The 19,029-nt window shown below is 46.5% G+C and overlaps 1 protein-coding gene across 1 annotated transcript in view; it reads right to left on the bottom strand.

Moving 5' to 3' along the window:
* The window catches only part of COLQ (collagen like tail subunit of asymmetric acetylcholinesterase), a 71,031-nt gene extending 52,409 nt beyond the window's left edge, over positions 1 to 18,622 (bottom strand). The window contains exon 1 of the mRNA XM_023207385.1: positions 18,517 to 18,622. Coding sequence (XP_023063153.1) covers positions 18,517 to 18,622 — 106 coding nt within the window. The remainder of the gene's footprint in view (positions 1 to 18,516) is intronic.
* Positions 18,623 to 19,029: the final 407 nt, after the last annotated feature.

The following is a 19,029-nucleotide window of genomic DNA, read 5'->3' as shown; positions in this document are numbered from 1 at the left end:
GACTCTTGGAGAAGCTAAGTCACTTGATCTGTACCACATAGCTAGTACAGAATTGGAGTCAGAGTTCCAAAGGCACCTTGCACACAGCCCTAGGAGGAAGTGCCCTCCTGTGGTCATCTGACCCTGACCCTTGGTGATGGCTCACTGGTTCCCAACCACTTCCAACCTTCCTCCTGTCCTCACTGCTCTGGTCTGGTGGGGCAGTTTCCCAGGCTAGCTGGCTGCCTCCTCTACTAACTCCCAGCCACTGATTTCCCATCAGAGGACCTCCTCTGAGTTGGGGCTGTGTGGAAAAGGCTAACATTCCCCCCAAAATGTGTGCTCCCTCTTCCATAGGCCAGAGTGATCCCTGTGAAGGAGCTGCATTTCCCAGCCCCCTGCAGTTTAGAGAGGTGGGGGCATGTCATTATTCTTGCCAATGATTCTGCCTGGGTACACAGACTCAATTCCTGGGGGACAGTGGAGCCATGGGAAGGAAAGGGCCTGCACCCCGAATGCCAGAATGGAGGTGCACTGCCCCCAACCAGGGACACTGGACTGTTAGGTGAGCAAAAAATAAATTTTGATTAGGATAAGCCACTAAAATGCTTACCTGTTATAGCAGATAGCATTGCCCTAACCCAGTAGTAAGGTACCAACAATGCGAGACATTCCTTGATGTTCCCCATTCAATCCTTTGATCCCCGCAACAGCCCCACAAGGTACATATTAGTACTGTCATCCTCATTTTCAGGTAAGGCTCAGGGAGATTAAGGGATGCACCCAAGGTCAAACACAACAGTTACCAGCACACAGTGGAGATCTTCCACCGCCACCACCACCTAGAGAGAATGAGCAGGAAACCTCAGAAGAAATGGCACCCAAAGGAGTCAGAAGTGTTGCCTCAGCCAGCTAAGGTTGGAACCACTTACCAATGCCCAGAATCACGTCTTTCTAATCAAAACCAATGACTGTTCATCTCTGGGTTTCAGTTTCCTGGTTTGTAAACACCCATGAGTAAATAATCTCTGCTTATCCCAAACACAGACAGGGTTCAATCAGGTGTGCTGGTGGTCTTCAATCAAACATGGGTTTACCTCCCCTATTCTATTCTCCAAAGTGGGTGACAAATCTGCAACTTACTTGAAGTCCATCAATAAAAAGATGAATAAACAGATATATGATAGAGTAATCACAAAATGATAGCCAGTGCAGAATCGATGCAGTACACGATTCGTTTTCTAGGGCTGGGGTAACAAAGTACGACAGACTGAATGGCTTAAACAACAGAGACTTGTTTCTCGTAGGTCTTGAGGCTGGAAGGCCAAAACCCAGGTGTGGCATGTTTGTTTTCTCCTGAGGCCTCTCTCCTTGGCTTGGGCATGGCCACCTGCTTGTCATGTCCTCACATGGCCTCTCTTCTGCCCGCATCCCTCGTGTCTCTTTGTGTGTTCAGATTTCCTCTTCTTATAAGAACACTAGTCAAGTTGGATTAATGCCCACTCTAATGGCCTTATCTTAATCACTTTTATAAAGATCTCATCTCCAAATACAGTCATATTCTGGCTGGGCATGGTGGCTCACGCCTATAATCCCAGCACTTTGGGAGGCCGAGGCAGGTAGATCACTTGAGGTCAGGAGATGGAGACCAGCCTGGCCAACGTGGTGAAACCCCTTCTCTACTAAAAAATACAAAAATTAGCCAGGTGTGATGGTGGGTGCCTGTAATCCAAGCTACTCGGGAGGCTGAGGCAGGAGAATCGTTTGAACCCGGGAAGTGAAAGTTGCAGCGAGCCGAGATCGCACCACTGCACTCCAGCCTGGGAAACAGGGCGAAACTCAGTTTCAAAAAACAAACAAAACCAAAACCAAAACCAAATACAGTCACATTCTAAGGTACTGGGTATTATTGGGGCTTCAACATGAATTTGGGGGAGACACAACTCAGCCCCAAACAGTGGACATATTGGTGTTCCCTGAACAATTGTCTTTTACTTTCTCTGAATGTTTGAAATTGTTCCTAATTTTAAAAAGAATATAATTTAAAAATTTTAGGTAGGCAACAGAGAACCAGAGATATGTTCACAAGGATTAGGGTTGAGAGCAGGTCAGCCCAACTCCTTTGTTAGCAAGCGTCTGGGGCCCCTGGAGCTGCACAGAGCTAAGGCACCAGCGCCTCCTGGAGGAACCCGAAGCCGCTCATTGAGAGGCCTTGAGCAGGTTGTTGAATCACTGCAAACAATGTAAGAAGGTTATTCTCTTCTGTCTCCCACCCCTAACCCACAGAGATGTCTTGAGGAGGAAAAGTCTACCCTCACTATGAGGATGAAAGAAAATCAGTCATCTCATATCGGTCATTATTTTATATAAGTCATATATCAAAAATACCTCCTTTGCACACATAGAGTCAAGAAAACAAATCCATCCCCCTTTCCCCTGACCAGGGAATTATTTTGGACCTTATCTAAAGAAAGGCATCTGCTTTTTGAGTTCAAGTTCTAATTTGACCAAATGGCATGTGGTAAGTAGAGAGGAAGGAGGAGACAATGCTATTAGGAGCCAAGGGAACATAAAGAAACCTCTCCATGGCTGGCTGCGCCTTGATTCTGAATTTGATTACAGCGGCCAACATAAATCAGCCGGTGCTATTAAATCTTCTGCCAGGGCTTGACAGGGGAGGACAAGTTTGTAGAATTATTCGGGAGATCTGGCCATAGGTCAGAGACAAAAGCTTCCAGCTGCATCGAGTCCAAAGGGTGGGTTATTTCCAACACCTGCTGACAACTGTGACTGCGTGGAAAGACCCTGTGCTTCCAGCCGCTACGTTTCCATGCCTTCATTTTTCCATGGTGACAGTTTAGCTCTATAGGCACTTGTAATTCAAAACCACCTGGCTCACTTATTCCTTTCCCCAGATCCATCCCTGCAGCACCCCCACCCCACCTCCAGGATCTATTGTCCAAGGGTCCACAACAGGTGGGGAGGAGGGAGGTTGGGTTCCTGGGAGCCCCATGGCTGCCCACTGGCACAGACTGGCATCTCTACCCATTGGTCTCAAAGTCACTAAAACTCTTGGATTCCAGAAATTGGGGAACCTAGGGCTGATCCCTCTGGACTCAGTTGAGCACTAGCACTTATCAACTGAGCAAGTTGGCAAGATAAACCTTAGGCTTTTTGTAGCACTATAATCCTGTGATTCTACCAATCTGGAAACTCTCTGAGATCTCAATTTTCCTTGCTGCTTTGGATCTAAGGACAAAAAATCCCATCCTGTGCTCCAGATGAAAGGTGGTACTTTATATGTACAGATAGTGTTTTGTTTAATTGTTTAGAATAGGTAATACACGCATGTGATTAAAAATTCAAAACATATAAACAAGTATACATTAAAATTCTTTCTCCTACCCCTCTCCCTCAGCTACCCAGTTCCAATTATTTATTATCGATCATTACTTAGTTTTCTATGTATACTTCTGGGACTATTTTATGCACATACAAGCAAATAGGTAGGTATAATATTTTCCCTCTTTTACTTAAAGGGTTACTTGTAACGTTCTGTTATACATATGGTACTCCCTCTCGGTTTCTTTACAGTATTTTTGTTTAAGAGACGGCATCTCATCTCGCTGCCCAGGCTGGAGCACAGGCATAATTCCACTAATGATCAGCACAGGAGTTGTGACCTGCTGTTTCTAACCTGAGCGGGTTCACCCCTCCCGGAGCAGTGTGGCATCCTGCTCCTGGAAGGACACGGTAGTGATGCCAAACTTGGTGTGGATATCCCATCACCATGGGGCACTATAGCCCAGAACTTCTAGATTCAAGTGATCCTCCTGCCTCAGTCTCCTGAGTAACTGGGACTACAGGCACACACCAGTGCACCAGGCTCTTCACAGTATTTCTAAGAAATTATTCTGTAACTACATAAAATGCATGCACATTGTTTTCTTTTCTTTTTTTTCTCTAAGAGGTGAGGTCTTGCTATGTTGTCCAGGCTGGTCTCATATTCCTGGCCTCAAGTGATCCTCCCAACTCACCCTCCCAAAGTGCTAGGATTACAGGCATGAGCCACTGTGCCCATCCCACTTTCTTTTCTATGGCTGCATAATATCCCTTTCTTTGGAATAACCATAATTTGTTCACTTTGCCCCCTATTGATGTGCATTTGGATGATTTGCAAAATTTGCTGTTGCAAACAATGCAACTACATAACCTTCCACATGCATCTTTGTGTATGCTGGTAAGACTATCCATTACATGAATTCCTAGAAATAAAAATACTGGGTCAAAAAGTATGGGCCCTTGAAATTTTTATACATACTGCCTAATTCATCTCCAGAAAGCCCCTGTCAATTCACATCCCCTCCTAGAAGCAGTGGATGAGAGCGCCTGTTTCCACATACCTTCACCAACAGTCTATGTTCGACCTCTTGAATTTTGCCTACTTGATAGGTGAAAAGTGGGTCTCACTCTGTTGCCCAGGCTGGACTACAGTGGTGCATTCATGGTTCACTGCAGCCTTGACCTCCCAAGCTTAAGCAGTCCTCCCACCTCAGCCTCCCAAGAAGCTGGGACTACAGGTGTGTGCCACCACGCCCAGCTAATTTTTTGTATGTCTTAGTAAGATGGGGTTTTGCCATGTTGGCTAGCTGGTCTCAAACACTTGGGCGCAAGTGATGTGCTAGCCTCAGCCTCCCAAAGTGCTAGGATTACAGACGTGAGCCACTGCACCCAGCCTTTAGCGTGGTTTTAATTTTCATTTCTCATATAGTGAATGAGACTGAGAATATGTTCAAACATTTTGAAGCCATTTATACTTTTTCCATTTTTTTCATTGGGTTGTCAATTTTTCTCTTACATTATTTTTCTTACACATAGGAAAGAAACACTTTATTATATGACTTGCAAATATTTTTCCTAGTTTGTTTTGGCCTTTTGAGTTTGTTTTTGCCACACATAATTTTTTTATGTAGCAGAATTTAATGTATAATTATTTTCTTTTATGGTTTCTGGGTTTTTCCACACACCAAAGTTACTCAAAAAAACTCCCAAGGTTTTTTCTAATAATTTTATAGTTTCATATTTTATATTTAAATCTTAATTCATTTGTAACTTATTCTGGTGTTTTCCTGTGGCCTAAAGCAGAAGACAAAAACAGTCTTTAAATTACCGTAGGTAGCCTGCCAACACCAGCTGTCACAACTCTCAGCAACACGTTTTGAGCACTCACTATGTGCTAAGCATCGGCTTACAATAGCCCGAATGTTGCCTTCATTTGAAACATTACTTATCAGATAAGTAAACTGAAGCTCAAAGAAGTAGAGTCTGACTTGAACACAGGTGGGTTGTCTCCTTGTCTTGATTGCTTTGCTCTCACACAAACTCCAACCACTTGTATAACAAACATATTGTAGGCGGTACAATAAATACTGGTCATCTGATTGAGGGGAAATATCTCAAATGCTATGTATCTTAAGTAATGGTCATAATGAATCTAGAGACTGAAAGCCAGGGTTGACGAATGAATAATTCATCAAATTGTCCATCAAATAATTCCACAAAGCCCCCATCAATTCACATCCCCTCCTAGGAGCAGTGGATGAGAGTGTCTGTTTCCACACACCTTCACCAACAGTCTGATGTTGCACCTTTTGAATTTTGCCCATCCAATAGATGAAAAATGGGCAAATTTTGAGTCTCATTCATTATATAAGAATTAAATTATATATTACAAATTGTATATAATTTTCATTATATGAAAATTAAAACTACACTGCAGGCCAGGTGTAGTGGTTCACGCCTGTAATCCCAACACTTTGGGAGGCTGAGGCAGGCAGATCGCTTGAGCTCAGGAGTTCAAGACCAGCCTGGGCAACATGGCGAGACCCTGTCTTTACTAAAAATAAAAATAAAAAAATTACATACATAATAACTATAAGAAGAAAGAGGATCTTAATTCAAATGGATTTCATTATTTTAATTAGAAAAAAAACATTGAGCAAAATGCAAAGCAGCAGCGCATGGGTATATGGCCAGAAAGTTGGGCATCTATGTTAAATCAGCCACTGTTTGCTGGCATTCCACTTGAAAATCTCATATTTAATCATTTTCCTCTGATTGCCCAGGAGGACCTGCACTAGGCAGGCCTGCTGACTTAATGGCCATTGTCACCTCAAAGGAAGCAATACAAGACAGATGCCATGTGGACAGAGGGCCTGCTCTGATGCAGATGAATTGGATACAGTAAGTGGCTTGTCTTCTTGCTAGGTTTTGTATAGAGTTGCACAATTTCCAAAAAGTGGACACTCTCAGGATTGCAGTGCCTTGTGGGGTTTCCTCATAAGATCACCCTGTCTTAGAAGGGGAGATGCTTTCTCCCTCACAGCCACAGGAAGAGCTCCTGCCTGTGAACTCTGCTGGTTAGTAGGCCTTTCTGCTGAGAACTCAGAATGGCTAAGGTGTTGTTCTCAGGTGTGAGCATACCATGTCCTGAAAGTCAAATGTTGCCCCCTAAAGTACAACAATAATTGCTGACTACATAGTCTGACCTGGGCCCAGAGCTGGGCCCTTCCCAGGCTCTCTCCTTGGATCCTCCCAATAATGTTATGGATTGTATATTCCCCTTTTCCAGGTGAGGAAAACTGATTCTATGACTTCCAAGGTCCTGTGGAGCTGGGATTCTGAACCCAGACCTCCGGTTCCATAGCCTGTGCACTGGGATGTCCCCAACTCAGCCTCAGGCTTTAGATGGAGACTCTCAATTCTGAAACTGGAATCTTCAGCACCGATTAAGAGCAGATGGGGCCGGGTGTGGTGGCTCACGCCTGTAATCCCAGCACTTTGGGAGTCCAAGGTGGGCAGATCACGAGGTCAGGAGATCGAGACCATCCTGGCTAACATGGTGAAACCCCCATCTTTACTAAAAATACAAAAAAACAAAAAATTAGCCGGGTGTGGTGGCGGGGGCCTGTAGTCCCAGCTACTCAGGAGGCCGAGGCAGGATAATGGCGTGAACCCGGGATTCAGAAGCCGAGATCGCGCCACTGCACTCCAGCCTGGGCGTAAAGAGAGAGCCTTTGTCAAAAAAAAAGCAGATGGGATGATAGTGGAATGAAGCATCCCAGGAGGAGGCAAGTAGCTGAATTCCAGTTTCTCTCCACCATTTGGAATAATGGTTGCAACCAGTAATTGAGAGCAAACTGCATGTCAGGTGCAGTGCAAAGCTCTGTATGTATTAGCTCATTTTATCCCCATCACAATCTAAAATGGAGACTCTTATTATCTCCAATTTACAGATGTTTAAACTGAAAGATTAAGAAATTAAACCATGGCTGGGCACGGTGGCTCCTGCCTATAATCCCAGCACTTTGGGAAGCCAAGGCAGGTGGATCACTTGAGCCCAGGAATTCAAGATGAGCCTGGGCAACATGGCAAAACCCTGTCCCTACAAAAAATACAAAAATTGGCTGGGCATGGTGGCATGTGCCTATAATCTCAGCTACTGGAAGAAGCGCTGAGATGGGAGGATCCCTTGAACCCAGAAGGTAGAGACTGCAGTGAGCCGTGATTGCCACAGCACTCCAGCCTGGTGACAGAGTGAGACAAGGAGGGAGGGGAACAGGAGGGGAGGGAACAGGAGAGGAAGGGAAGGAAGGGGAGGGGAGGGGAGGGGAATGGAGCAGAGGGGAGGGGAACGGAGGGGAGAAAGAGAGCAAGAGCGAGAGGAAGGAAGGAAGGAAGGAAGGAAGGAAGGAAGGAAGGAAGGAAGGAAGGAAGGAAGGAAGGAAGGAAGGAAGGAAACCAAAACAAAGATCACGTGGCCAAGATCTCTCAGCTAATGGGTTACAGAGACTCACTGAAGTCCAGAGCTATGTAAATGGGAACTCCAGGCCTTCTACTCTCACATCATGGGTTCTCAGTGACAATGCTTAGAATAGAAGAGAAACACATGCCAAGACCCCTTCTTTGTGTGGGTGCTAATTCTGTAAATTTGCAAACAGCATGTTAGCCACAAAGTCAGGGAAAGTCTAAGTCTGAAAGGATATTTAAAGTCTGGTCCCCCCACCCCTTAATTTTACAGATGAGGAAACTGGGTCCTATAGGAGAGCAAATGACTTGTCCAACACTACAGATGTGTCCTAATTTTACCTGAACTCCTAAGGACTGCGCTGCAAGTCTGTCTAAAAACACAAGTAAACAGGCAAATGACCAACCCTCTGCCTACATGTCTCCATACGACCTTCTACTGGACATGAACAAAATCATCTTGGCAGTCATGCCCAGGGCAGCCGGCTTCTAAGTCTGTCCAGTCAATGCACTCTTATTCTCAGGACTCCACAGCAGAGGGAAGTAAGGGCCAGAGCAGCGGATTCAGATAACAGAAGAAAAGAAAAGAAAGGCAAATACACCATTTCCCTCAGATACTCTGGGGAGAACATTTCTGGGGCCCAAATTGTTCCTAAAGTCACCTCGGTCCTTCAATCCTCACTTTCTACTGGCAGACGGGAAGAGTGAGGGGACAAACCACCCAAGTAGCGCTGCTCCTGCGGGGCCCTGCTGCTCTCTAGAGACAGGGACGCCTGTGTTTTCCACCATGCTGGTTCCCTACCATGACCTCGTTCCACGCGGCTTCTCAAGAAGATTGACAGAAGGAAAACAGATTGTTTCCTCACCTGGAGCCTCCCTAAGTCCAGGACACTGTGCTCAATGATTGAAAATTTCATTTCTAGATGACCACAGAGAATCTGGAAACCTTTTGGGGGCCACTCCATGAGGTCCATCCCAGTAAGAATGGTCTCAGAAGCCAAGATGGCCCTGTTGGACACAATGGGTAGTCCAATTTCAACTCCCCATGATCATAACCCACCCGACAGGCCCCTCATACAGGGGACAAGTCCAAACACTGGAACAAACCCAGAATTCTAGTGAAGTAAGAAAAGCAGGTGGGAGGGAAGGTCTCTCCAAGTAGGATGGCTAATGTCACCCCATTCCCTGTCCTCCTGGGTCCCCAAGAAGCCCCATGCCAGGCCCGAAACCCCTGGAAAGTCCTCTGTGGAGCACCATCCCAAGAAAGAACTCCCAGCAGCAGCAGGAACGCTCCTGGTGCTTTCTCCAAACCTCTCAAAGACACTCATAGGAAGAGGAGAGTGGTACAGAAGGATGAGTGAGGGAAGTGCGGGATGCCTGGGACGGAGGAACCTACCCGACTCACACTGATGCTTCCCTCTTTTCTTTCCTCTCTTTTTTCATTTGCAACCCCCAGCTGGTTGATGGTGCAAAGCCTGTAGCAGCCACGAGGCCTCTCCTTCAGCTGTCGCCAGCTCCCAAACACGCGCCCCATGCCTGTGTTTATGCTGGTTGCCATGAGAGATAAGTGCGGGCTTGAATGGAGCTAAATGCTCCTGGGCTGGGAGATGGAAGAGGGCCAGGTGTATTTTTAAAGCATCTGGGAAAGCCGGTCACCACGAGAAGAGCCTCCTTCTCTGGGCAACGTGTTCCTTCTTTAGGGGCTGGTTTACAAATGCAAAGTGGGTGGAAGCTGAGTCTCTTCTTTTTTGCCGTAACTCACTGGGTATTTTAAGCAAAAAGTTCTTTGGGTTGCATTTGGGATTTCTGCCTTTTGACACAGTTAATTATGGAAAAAGATCATGACCTCTTGCCATGTGTAGAGATACCATGAGGTTCTGGAAAGAATGACAGAAAATATGTATATATCACACATTGTATGCCAGGCACTATTGAAAGTACTTTATGTTTATAATTAGACCACTTAATCCTTACAACTTCTCTGAGAGTTAAATCCTACTTTTAGAGCCATTACATAGACGAGGAAGGTGAGGCACCAACATGGTAATTTGCCAAGGTCACAAAGCTAAGGGAATACAGGATTTGAACTCCCGCAGTGTGGCACCAGAGGCCCTACTCCTAACCACTCTGCGATTCTGCCTTTGTCATGGTTTGGGGTCTGAAGTCCTGATGTGGAATGTTGACCCAGGCACTGCGTGACTGCACCTCTATGAATGTTCCTTTCCTCTTTGGTAAAATAGGGGTACTAATGGCTACCTTGTGACACTGTTGTGAAGATTAAAAATAATATGTGTCAATAGTCTGGCGACCAGAAAGCACTCAAGGAAAGGTAACTTTAGTGTTTTTAGTGGTGGTTCCATGGCCCGCTGGGTCCCAACTTCCGCATCCTGGCAGGGAAGGGCTGCTGAGCTGTAACTGTTACTGTCCAGAGGGGTGATGGAGGCAAGGAACTGTGTAAGGGCCAGCAGGATACAGTTGGTCTCTCACACTGTCTATAGCAGAGGACACTTCCCTGTCCATATTCATCAGTCCCACCCGTTCGTTGATCCTGCTCATGCTTTCAGCTTCCCATCACAGGGTCTTGTGTCTATGCCAGAGCGCTTCTCCAACCATGGGAAGTTGTTTGGGGTAAACAGGAAGAAGAGAGTGGTGAAAATCCCCAGGAGTTGATGGATAAATATCCCAGTCTCCCTAAGGCTTGTCTCCCTAAGGCCCCCAGTAGAATTGAGCCCCAGTTGCTCAGGGCAGTAATCTGTTCCCGAACACACTCCATACTGACTGCCTTCTCTTCCCTGTCTCACTTCCCCACTGCCCCTCTGGGATCACCTCCCAAATAAACTACTTGCACTCAGATCCTTGTCTCAGGCTCCGCGTCTGAGAAGGAACCCAAATGAAGACGGTACACATCCCTGTGCCTTTGATTCTGATGTCACTTTAACAAAACACTCGTGGGTCTGTTTACCTAGTGGAAAAACTAGGTAACCTGTGGCGGCCCCCACAGATATCCAGATCCTGATCCCTGGAAACTGTAACTGTTACCTTATATGGAAAATGGGACATTGTAGATGTGATTAAATTAAGAAGTTTAAAATGAGGGGCTTATCCTGGATTACTTGGGTGGACCCTAAATACAACCACAAGGGTCATTATAAGAGACAGGCAGAGTACATTTGACACAGAATGAGGTAAAGTGACCACTGAAGCAAGATGCTATGCTGCTTGCTTTGAAGGTGGAGAAAGGGGCCAGGAACCAAAGAATGAAAGAAATGCAGTTCTAGAGCTGGACAAGGGAGGAAACGGATGCTACTCGAGAACCTTCTGAGGGAGCTTGGCCTTGCCAACACCTTGATTTCTGCCCAGTGAAACAGATTTCAGACTTCTGACCTCCAGAATCATAAGATAATAGATGTGTGCGTTTTAAGCCACTAAGTTCGTGACGATTTATTACATTAGCCATAGGAAACTAATATAGGAACTCAGAGGTGAGCTAGAGCAGAGGCTTTTACACTGTGGTCCACCGACCAGCAGCATCACACTCTTGGGCCTCACACTAGAACTACTAAATTAGAAATTCCTAGGTGTGTCTCAGTGGTCTGCAGTTTAACAAGCCCTCCAGGTGATTTCCTTGCTGGCTGTACTTCAGTGATTAGCCCTGGCCAGACATTAGAATCACCTGGAAGACTTTAAGCATTCCTGATGCCTGATTCAATACCCCAGAGATTCTGATCTAATTCGTCTGCTCAGCTTGGACTCTGGACTTTCATAATGCAACCTGGGTGCATATTCTTTTGCCTAACCAGGGCTGGGAACCAATGCTGTAGTTTGAGACTCTCTGATCTAGAACACTGACTTTCAAACTGAGCTGTGCAGAGCTTTGGGATTCTAGACAGATGCTGAAGAAGGGGAAGGCAGAGGCCAAGCCAGTTGGGCTCCTGGTCCCAGAGACCAGAGTCACATGCCCAGAGGGGGCGAGAGAGGTAGATGTAGTAAGGGAGGTGGACGGGGGTTAACAGCAGACTTGGCGAGCTGCAGAAGCTCCATTCCAGTGATGGCCAGAATGTGCGTCCAGCAGTTTGTCCTGCTTTTCAAGATGTTTGCTTCTTTATTTTATTTTATTTTTTTGCTAAATAGATATCAGAAATACTTTTTTTTAAAAAAATGTTAAAGCATTCAATTTTTAAATGTTAGCCACTAAGGCAGGTTTTAGAAATCACCAACTCCCGCTTTTTGTCCTCTAAGGGCTAAGCATAAAGGCTGGATTTAGTCTTTGGGTAGCTGGTTCACGAACTCTGTCTCACCCCACGTGTCTTTCATTCATCTCTTAGGACTGGATAAGTTATTCTCAGAGAGACGACAGAAACTCCACGTGGGTGGGATATTTTTGTCTGCTTGCTCACTGCTGCATCCCCAGGCATATAGTTGGCACTCATGAAATGTCTGTTGAATTAATAAATCCTCATAGCAGTTCTGTGAGACAGAGACTACTGTATCCATTCTTCGGATGAGAAACTTGGGGCTCACTGCATGAAGTGAGCTCTCTACCATCACACAGTTCCTAACCAAGGGAGGCACAATTTGCACCCAGGACCCCTCACAGTAGGGGCTACTGTGAAGAGCAAGACAACTGTAGTTGTGAAAGTGCTTTGTAAAACAAGAGGCTTGTGGGATCATTGGTGCCAGTCCATAGGAGAAATACAAGTGGTACTTATGACTGAATTGCATTTAAAGAAGATGGGGGCCGGGTGCGGTGGCTCATGCCTGTAATCCCAGCACTTTGGGAGGCCGAGGCAGGCAGATCACGAGGTCAGGAGTTGGAGACCAGCCTGGCCAACAAGGTGAAACCCTGTCTCTACTAAAAATACAAATTAACTGGGCATGGTGGCGGGCGCCCGTAATCCCAGCTACTCAGGAGACTGAGGCAGGAGAATTGTTTAAACCCAGGAGGCGGAGGTTGCAGTAAGCTGAAATCGTGCCACTGCACACCAGCCTGGGCGACAGTGCGAGACTCCGTCTCAAAAAAATCAAAATACAAAATAAAATAAAATAAAGAAATTGGGACATGAGGTTATTTGGTGTCTCATCAAAGCCAGAGCGGCTCTCTGTTCACTCTGGAGCTGTGTTGTTTTTGTATGAATGTGGCAGTGGTGGCTGTGGATCTGAAAAACGAGGTGTAAGTGTGGCAAATGGTAAGGTGGGCGGTTGGCCCAACTTATCAGAAGGGAAAGTCTCCCTCTCTCACACCCACCTCTCTCTGTGTCTGAATGGAACATGAGCCCACTGCTGCATGCAGAGGCTTGGGATGGGGTTGGCAGGAAGCCTGGGACCCCTTAGAGAGTTCTTTAATTTAAGAACCCTCTCTGATTTTATTATCCGTAGGAAATATGGGGCGGTAAATCAGAGGAGATGGCTGGCAAGTGCATTACGGAGCATTAAACAATAGCTGATCAGCATCAGACACAAATAAATGGTCCATAATCTAGTGCCAAGAACATGGATAGTTCCCAAGTGGTGGCCTGGCTGGCTTCCAGGCAGGGGAGCATAAGGCTGGACATCAGGCCCTATAGGCCACAAAATGCCTGCTCTGGGTTACGTCCCAGCAGGCAACAGGAGAAGATTATAGTACCCAGACAGAAATCACATCCTTCCATCTGATCTCACTCTACAGGACTGGATTTGGGTGTTCTTACCATCTGGTTTCTGACACCCGGACCCAAACATCACCTGGAGTGTCCTGCCTTCCTGGAAAATCCTGTATTCAATGAGGGAAGCCACATGTGTCTGCAGGGACATCCATGGGTCGGCTCGCCATGCCTAAAGAGAAGGCTTGGGAAATGGATTCCCCTGGCTCCCCACCCCCAAACACCCTGGCTGACACCATTTCACTGGAGTATTGTTTAGCTTAGATCCTTAACCTCCATTAAAATGCAAGAACCATCAAAGGAGAGATAAATCAGTATCCCGGCAAGTCATGCACACTTTAATATAAAGCAATATTCAATCTTTTGCTAGAGCTTTGGGCATTGATATCCTGAGGAAAAAGTAGGAAGGAATGGAAAATAAAGAATCCAGGCCAGACATGGTGGCTGTAGTCCCAGCACTTTGGGAGGTCAAGGCCAGTGGATCACTTGAGGTCAGGAGTTCGAGACCAGCCTGGCCAACATGGCAAAACCCCGTCTCTACTAAAAATACAGAAATTTGCCGGGCTTGGTGGCACATACCTGTACTCCTAGCTACTCAGGAGGCAGAGGTATGACAATCGTTTGAACCTGGAAGGCGGAGGGTTGCAGTGAGCCGAGATCGCGCCACTGCACTCCAGCCTGGGCAACAGAGTGAGACTTGGTCCCAAAAAAACAAACAAAAAAGAATCCAGAGGAGAGTTTCCAGAGGATAGGAGGGTAGCCTACAGGACTTTAAAAGCCAATATCACTATTTATCCAAAACCATAAGCAGATCTGGTCTGTATTGGTGAAAGCCCTGAACCTAGAGTAAAGAAGCAGATTCCAGTCTCCAGCTCTCCCACATACCAGCTGCATGACCCTGGGCAAGTCACTCAACCTTTCTGAGCTGCCATTTCCTCATCTGAAAGGGGAAGTGGTGCTGCCCCCATTCAGGAGTGCTGTGAGAATTACACAAATTAAACTGTGTGGAAGGCCTGCCCTCCTGTAAATACTACTGTCTTTGTGTCTGTGCCTCCACATTCTGGAAACTGTACTACTACTAAGCTACAGCTGTGGGTGGATACTGGAGCCAAGTCAATCCACAGACCCATAAGTGAGTCCAGCCAGGGCCAGCCAAACCCAGGCTAGATTAGCTGACCCTTAGTTTACCCACAAACACAGGAACTTCAACAATAAATGATTGTTGTTTCAATCTACCAAGTGTCACGGTGGTTTGTTACCCACCAATGGTTAAGGCAATACACCAAACGTGGGGCTTTGGGCATTTTTAATAATTGCCATGTCAATAGAAATCATTCTAATATATAAATGGCATTTATCTACCTTCTTAAGCAAGATAAAGTAGGCACAATCCAGTCATCACCGGACCATTCATGCTCATCATAATGAAAACCAGTTAATGTGCTATAGTCAATGATGCCTTCAGGAGTTACAGATAGAGCAGAGTCTCTAGAGTTAGTTCTAATCTACTGTTTTTTGTTTGTTTGTTTGTTCGTTTTTTGAAAAGAAGTTTTGCTCTTGTTGTCCAGGCTGGAGTGCAGTGGCGCGATCTCAGCTCACTGTGACCTCTGCCTCCCAGGTTCAAGCAATTCTCCTGCCTGAGTAGCTGGGATTACAGGCATGCGCCACTACGCCTGGCTAAATTTGTATTTTTAGTAGAGATGGGGTTTCTCCATGTTGGTCAGGCTGGTCTCAAACTCCTGACCTCATATGATCCACCCACCTCGGCCTCCCAAAGTGCTGGGATTACAGGCGTGAGCCACCACGTCTGACCTACTATTCTTTTTGAAATCTCAGACCCATTTCCTAATTCTCTATTGTTTTTCTTGTAATCATTCCTATCATCTGTCATTGTGTCTATCTTCAGCAGCAACTCCTCCCTCCCCAATTTAATATGCTACATGGAATTCACCACCTTTCCAGTCACGTACTATCTATGTCTATTAGAGTAGTGTCCAAAGTAAGAGTTAATAGGCGTGGAGTAAAGGCCTGAAATACTTTTGTGTGTATCAAACATTATGTGCTTTAGCGCTGGCATTTCTATTATCAGTTCTGGCCTCTGACATTTCTTGCTCCATTCCTGGTTCTCCTCTGGGACCCAGCGGCGGAGGTTGCCAGGTAATGAACCTCAGATCCAGATAGCTGGTGCTGTGCATGGCACTGCTGGAATAGTCTTTCCTGAAGACAGTGAAGGAGTGGATTATCTATGATGGTAAGTACTGGCCTACAGGCCCGTGACAGCTCTTCCTCCATCGCAGCCCCTTTCTGGGGCATTTACCACATGCCACCTGTGTTTCAAAAGCAGGTGATCATGGAATCCCCCAGAGCAGAAGCCACATCCTACTTGTCTCTGTGTCCCCTGAAGCACACATTAGAGTGCCAGGCACACAGTAGGCACTCACTAAGTCATATGCATACAATGAAAAGATTTTCCTGGTTGCCCTTATTTTCTGTGTATACACAGCCTATCTACAGAAGAATACGAGTCTATAAGCTTCTGAATATAGAATATTTTACATCAAACTGCTGGAAAGTATTTTCAAAGGATTAAAGTTGTCTTTTCAAGGAACAGTTTCCATTGTTTTTAAGCTTGAGTTTATTTCTGAACTGTGCTTTCATAAAGCCATGGTGACTAAATTAGGGGGACAAAGCCAAGTGACCACCAGAGAAAACATATCTTTGTGATACTGAGCTGGTTACTTTAGTGATTCCCCCTAGGTCTATTCCATTGTTTTACCAAATGTCTAGTGACCACATTCCCAGCCAGAAGTGTCTGTGGATGTGCACACTGGTTGTTCTCCATCCCAACCCTCCCCTTGGCTCTCTGCCCTCAGTGTTCCGGTCTCTGACCTCCATGCTCTGCCCTCTGCCTTCAAGTTGGGATGGCCAATGAGAGGCGCTGCCAATAGGTGCTTGGATGGGAGGAGAGAGAAGATGGTGTATTTCTCCTTCACTTTCTCCCTGCTTTAGGTCCCTCCATGACCAATGCTCCTGCTTGATGGCCTCTCCTCCAAAGCTCCAAATCTCCCTGGGATCCCTTTTCCTGTTTTCCCCTCTTGCCTCTTCAAGCACAGGGTGGTAAAGGCGTATTGCAGTTGCTAATTTCTAGGTGCCTCAGCGTTCCTTGTTGGTTCCCTTAACCCCACCCACACCTCTCAAAGTGATCTCTTCATTCAAATCTTTTTATCTGAACCATCTGAGTTGCTTCTTTATTCTGCTGTTGCCCGGATTGGTACAGTCTGCAAAAACCTTACGTAAGAGATATCTATGCTGTGCCAGGGCGCTCTCCAAGACAAAGAATTCAAAAGAAAACCAGAGGTTCTTTTCTCTCTAGTTTTCTGAACTCCTTAACCACTCTGGTGCTATTTACATTAAGTAATGCAAAATGATGGTAAACCCCAGTTTGTAGATGAGACGCTTTTATTTATTCATTCATCAAATATTTATTGATTATTATGTGCCAGGCACTGTTTTGACCCTGGGAAAACAGTAAAGTACAAGAGAGGCACATGCCCTGCCCACATGGTGCTTATAGTGTAAGGCCACTGTCTCTCAGAAGTCAGGGAGCTCATCAGAGGCAGGGCTGGAACCAGAAAACTGAGTTTCCTTAAGTCCTAACCTTCAGCAGATTATCAAAGGAATCTATGACCCAAACATGATAAGAACCACCAAATTAGGCCAAATTAACTCTCAAGCTTCTCCCTTCAACTGGGGAATAATGACTACTCACTCCTAGAAGAGGCTTGATGCTCTTAACTTGAATTTGCAGGGGTATGTGGGCACACACCCACAGTGACACCACCACGCCACCTTTCCTGCCTACCCTCCTGAATTCTCCACAAATCCGCCCCCGCCTCCTTCTGTTTCTCACACTTTTATAATTAGCCCCACACCAGTCTCTGAGTCACTCCCTCACGGCCCACAGACATTGGCTACACAACTTGCTGATGAGCTGTTTTTATCAATGGACAGCAGTTGGGAGCTGGATTCAGAGATGTGCCCTCTCCGAGAGCCTGGCATTTCTGGCCCTCCCTGTGTTTCCAGCAAAGGCAGTGACGTGAAATTTCTATCTCAGTTGAAGTATTTGTGAGACTCATGTTGGAGGGCATAACTACAACTTTGCCGGGGAGAGTCAGGAGTCACTGCGGTGAACTGAGGGGGGCTGTGAGGGTCTGCCTGCCTCCTTCAAGCCTCCGGAAACATCTGAGTTTCCTCAGAAAGGTTTAAATAGGCCATCCTAGTAATCCAATACTTCCCCTGCTCTGGGCCAGACAGGACAAGGGCAACAGCCTAGTGACCTCAGAAAAGGTTGCAGGCTGGCAGAACAGCCCCTTCCCCAAATCTCCCAGCCTCATGCCCGGGAGACACACTCCGCTCCAGACCTGGCTGTCTCTGTGGAACCCCCTCCACTTCTCCCTGGAAAGCTCGCTTCTCTCAGGACCTCCAGCTGCCTTGTCTGAGGCTGAAGGGAAGTCGCACCCAGGAAGACAGGGCTGAAGAAAGGGAAAACCTAGTCCTGAGGCTGCAACTGCCCCCCGCTGCCCACCCCCAACCCCACTGTCCCCTGCCACCTGCATTTTCCCTTCGAGGGACTATTGTGGCCATGGATGCTGCCTGGGTCTGGAAAGAGGTTTGTTTACTCCACAACAGCCCCTGTGAGGCAAGCCCCCTTCGAAGAGGTCAGAGATGTATTTATAGAAACATCTGAGACTCACTTCTCTATCGCTTGCACTCCTCTGTCGCTTTGAAGCTCTCCCAAATTCCTGACCAAGATGAAATCATGCAGCAAATGGGGAGAAGTAGGGGAGGCAGAAACCATTTTTCAAAGCGTCTCTGCTTTGAGCAGCCAGGTAGGAGCCGGTTGGAACAAGGACAGAAAGGGCTTCCGCGACAAGCTCGGGTGTCAGGAAGCTGCTGGGGCAGCCGTCTCCCTTCCAACCTCCCTCCACCGGGAGTTGAATGGCAAAAACATCAGGACACATTGCAAAACAATCTTCCTTCCTCCCCCATCCCCTGACAGATGGAAGAGAGGAAAGTTGTGGCCATCGTTTACCTGCTGAGATTGGGAGGACGCTGTTGATGAAAGTCGGCTGAGACACGATAGAGAGGAAGAAAAGCTGGAGATAAATTCCCAAAGTCATTGGATTCAGGACAACCATGCTGGCCAGGGTCTGGCGAGTGTCACGTTAGAAAGGAGGCTGCTGCGGAGCCTTGCTTATCTCTGCTTTGCTCTTCCTCACTGCTGTGTGTGTGTGTGTGTGTGTGTGTGTGTGTCTTTCCCTCTTTCTCTCTCTCTCTCCCTCCTCCTTACCCACCCCCTTCCTTTCTCTCCCTCCCCCACCTCTCCTGTCCCCCATGCCTTTACCAAGAAAGAATGCCAACCATTTCCCATTAAACTGTCTCCATACTACATAGAGTTATATTTATCTCAAGCACCATATCAAATGCCCACATTAAAATTGAGATGTCAAAATTTTCTGTTTTGGAGACTGAGGTAAGTGGCTAGTGAAGAGGTGATGAGAAGGCAGCCAAGTCTCAGGTGTTCACTGGAGGCTGTCCTCAAGGG

The sequence above is a fragment of the Piliocolobus tephrosceles genome, chromosome 2 (assembly GCF_002776525.5).
Source record: "Piliocolobus tephrosceles isolate RC106 chromosome 2, ASM277652v3, whole genome shotgun sequence".
Lineage (NCBI taxonomy): Eukaryota > Metazoa > Chordata > Mammalia > Primates > Cercopithecidae > Piliocolobus > Piliocolobus tephrosceles.
This window is presented reverse-complemented; position numbering and strand designations above follow the sequence as displayed.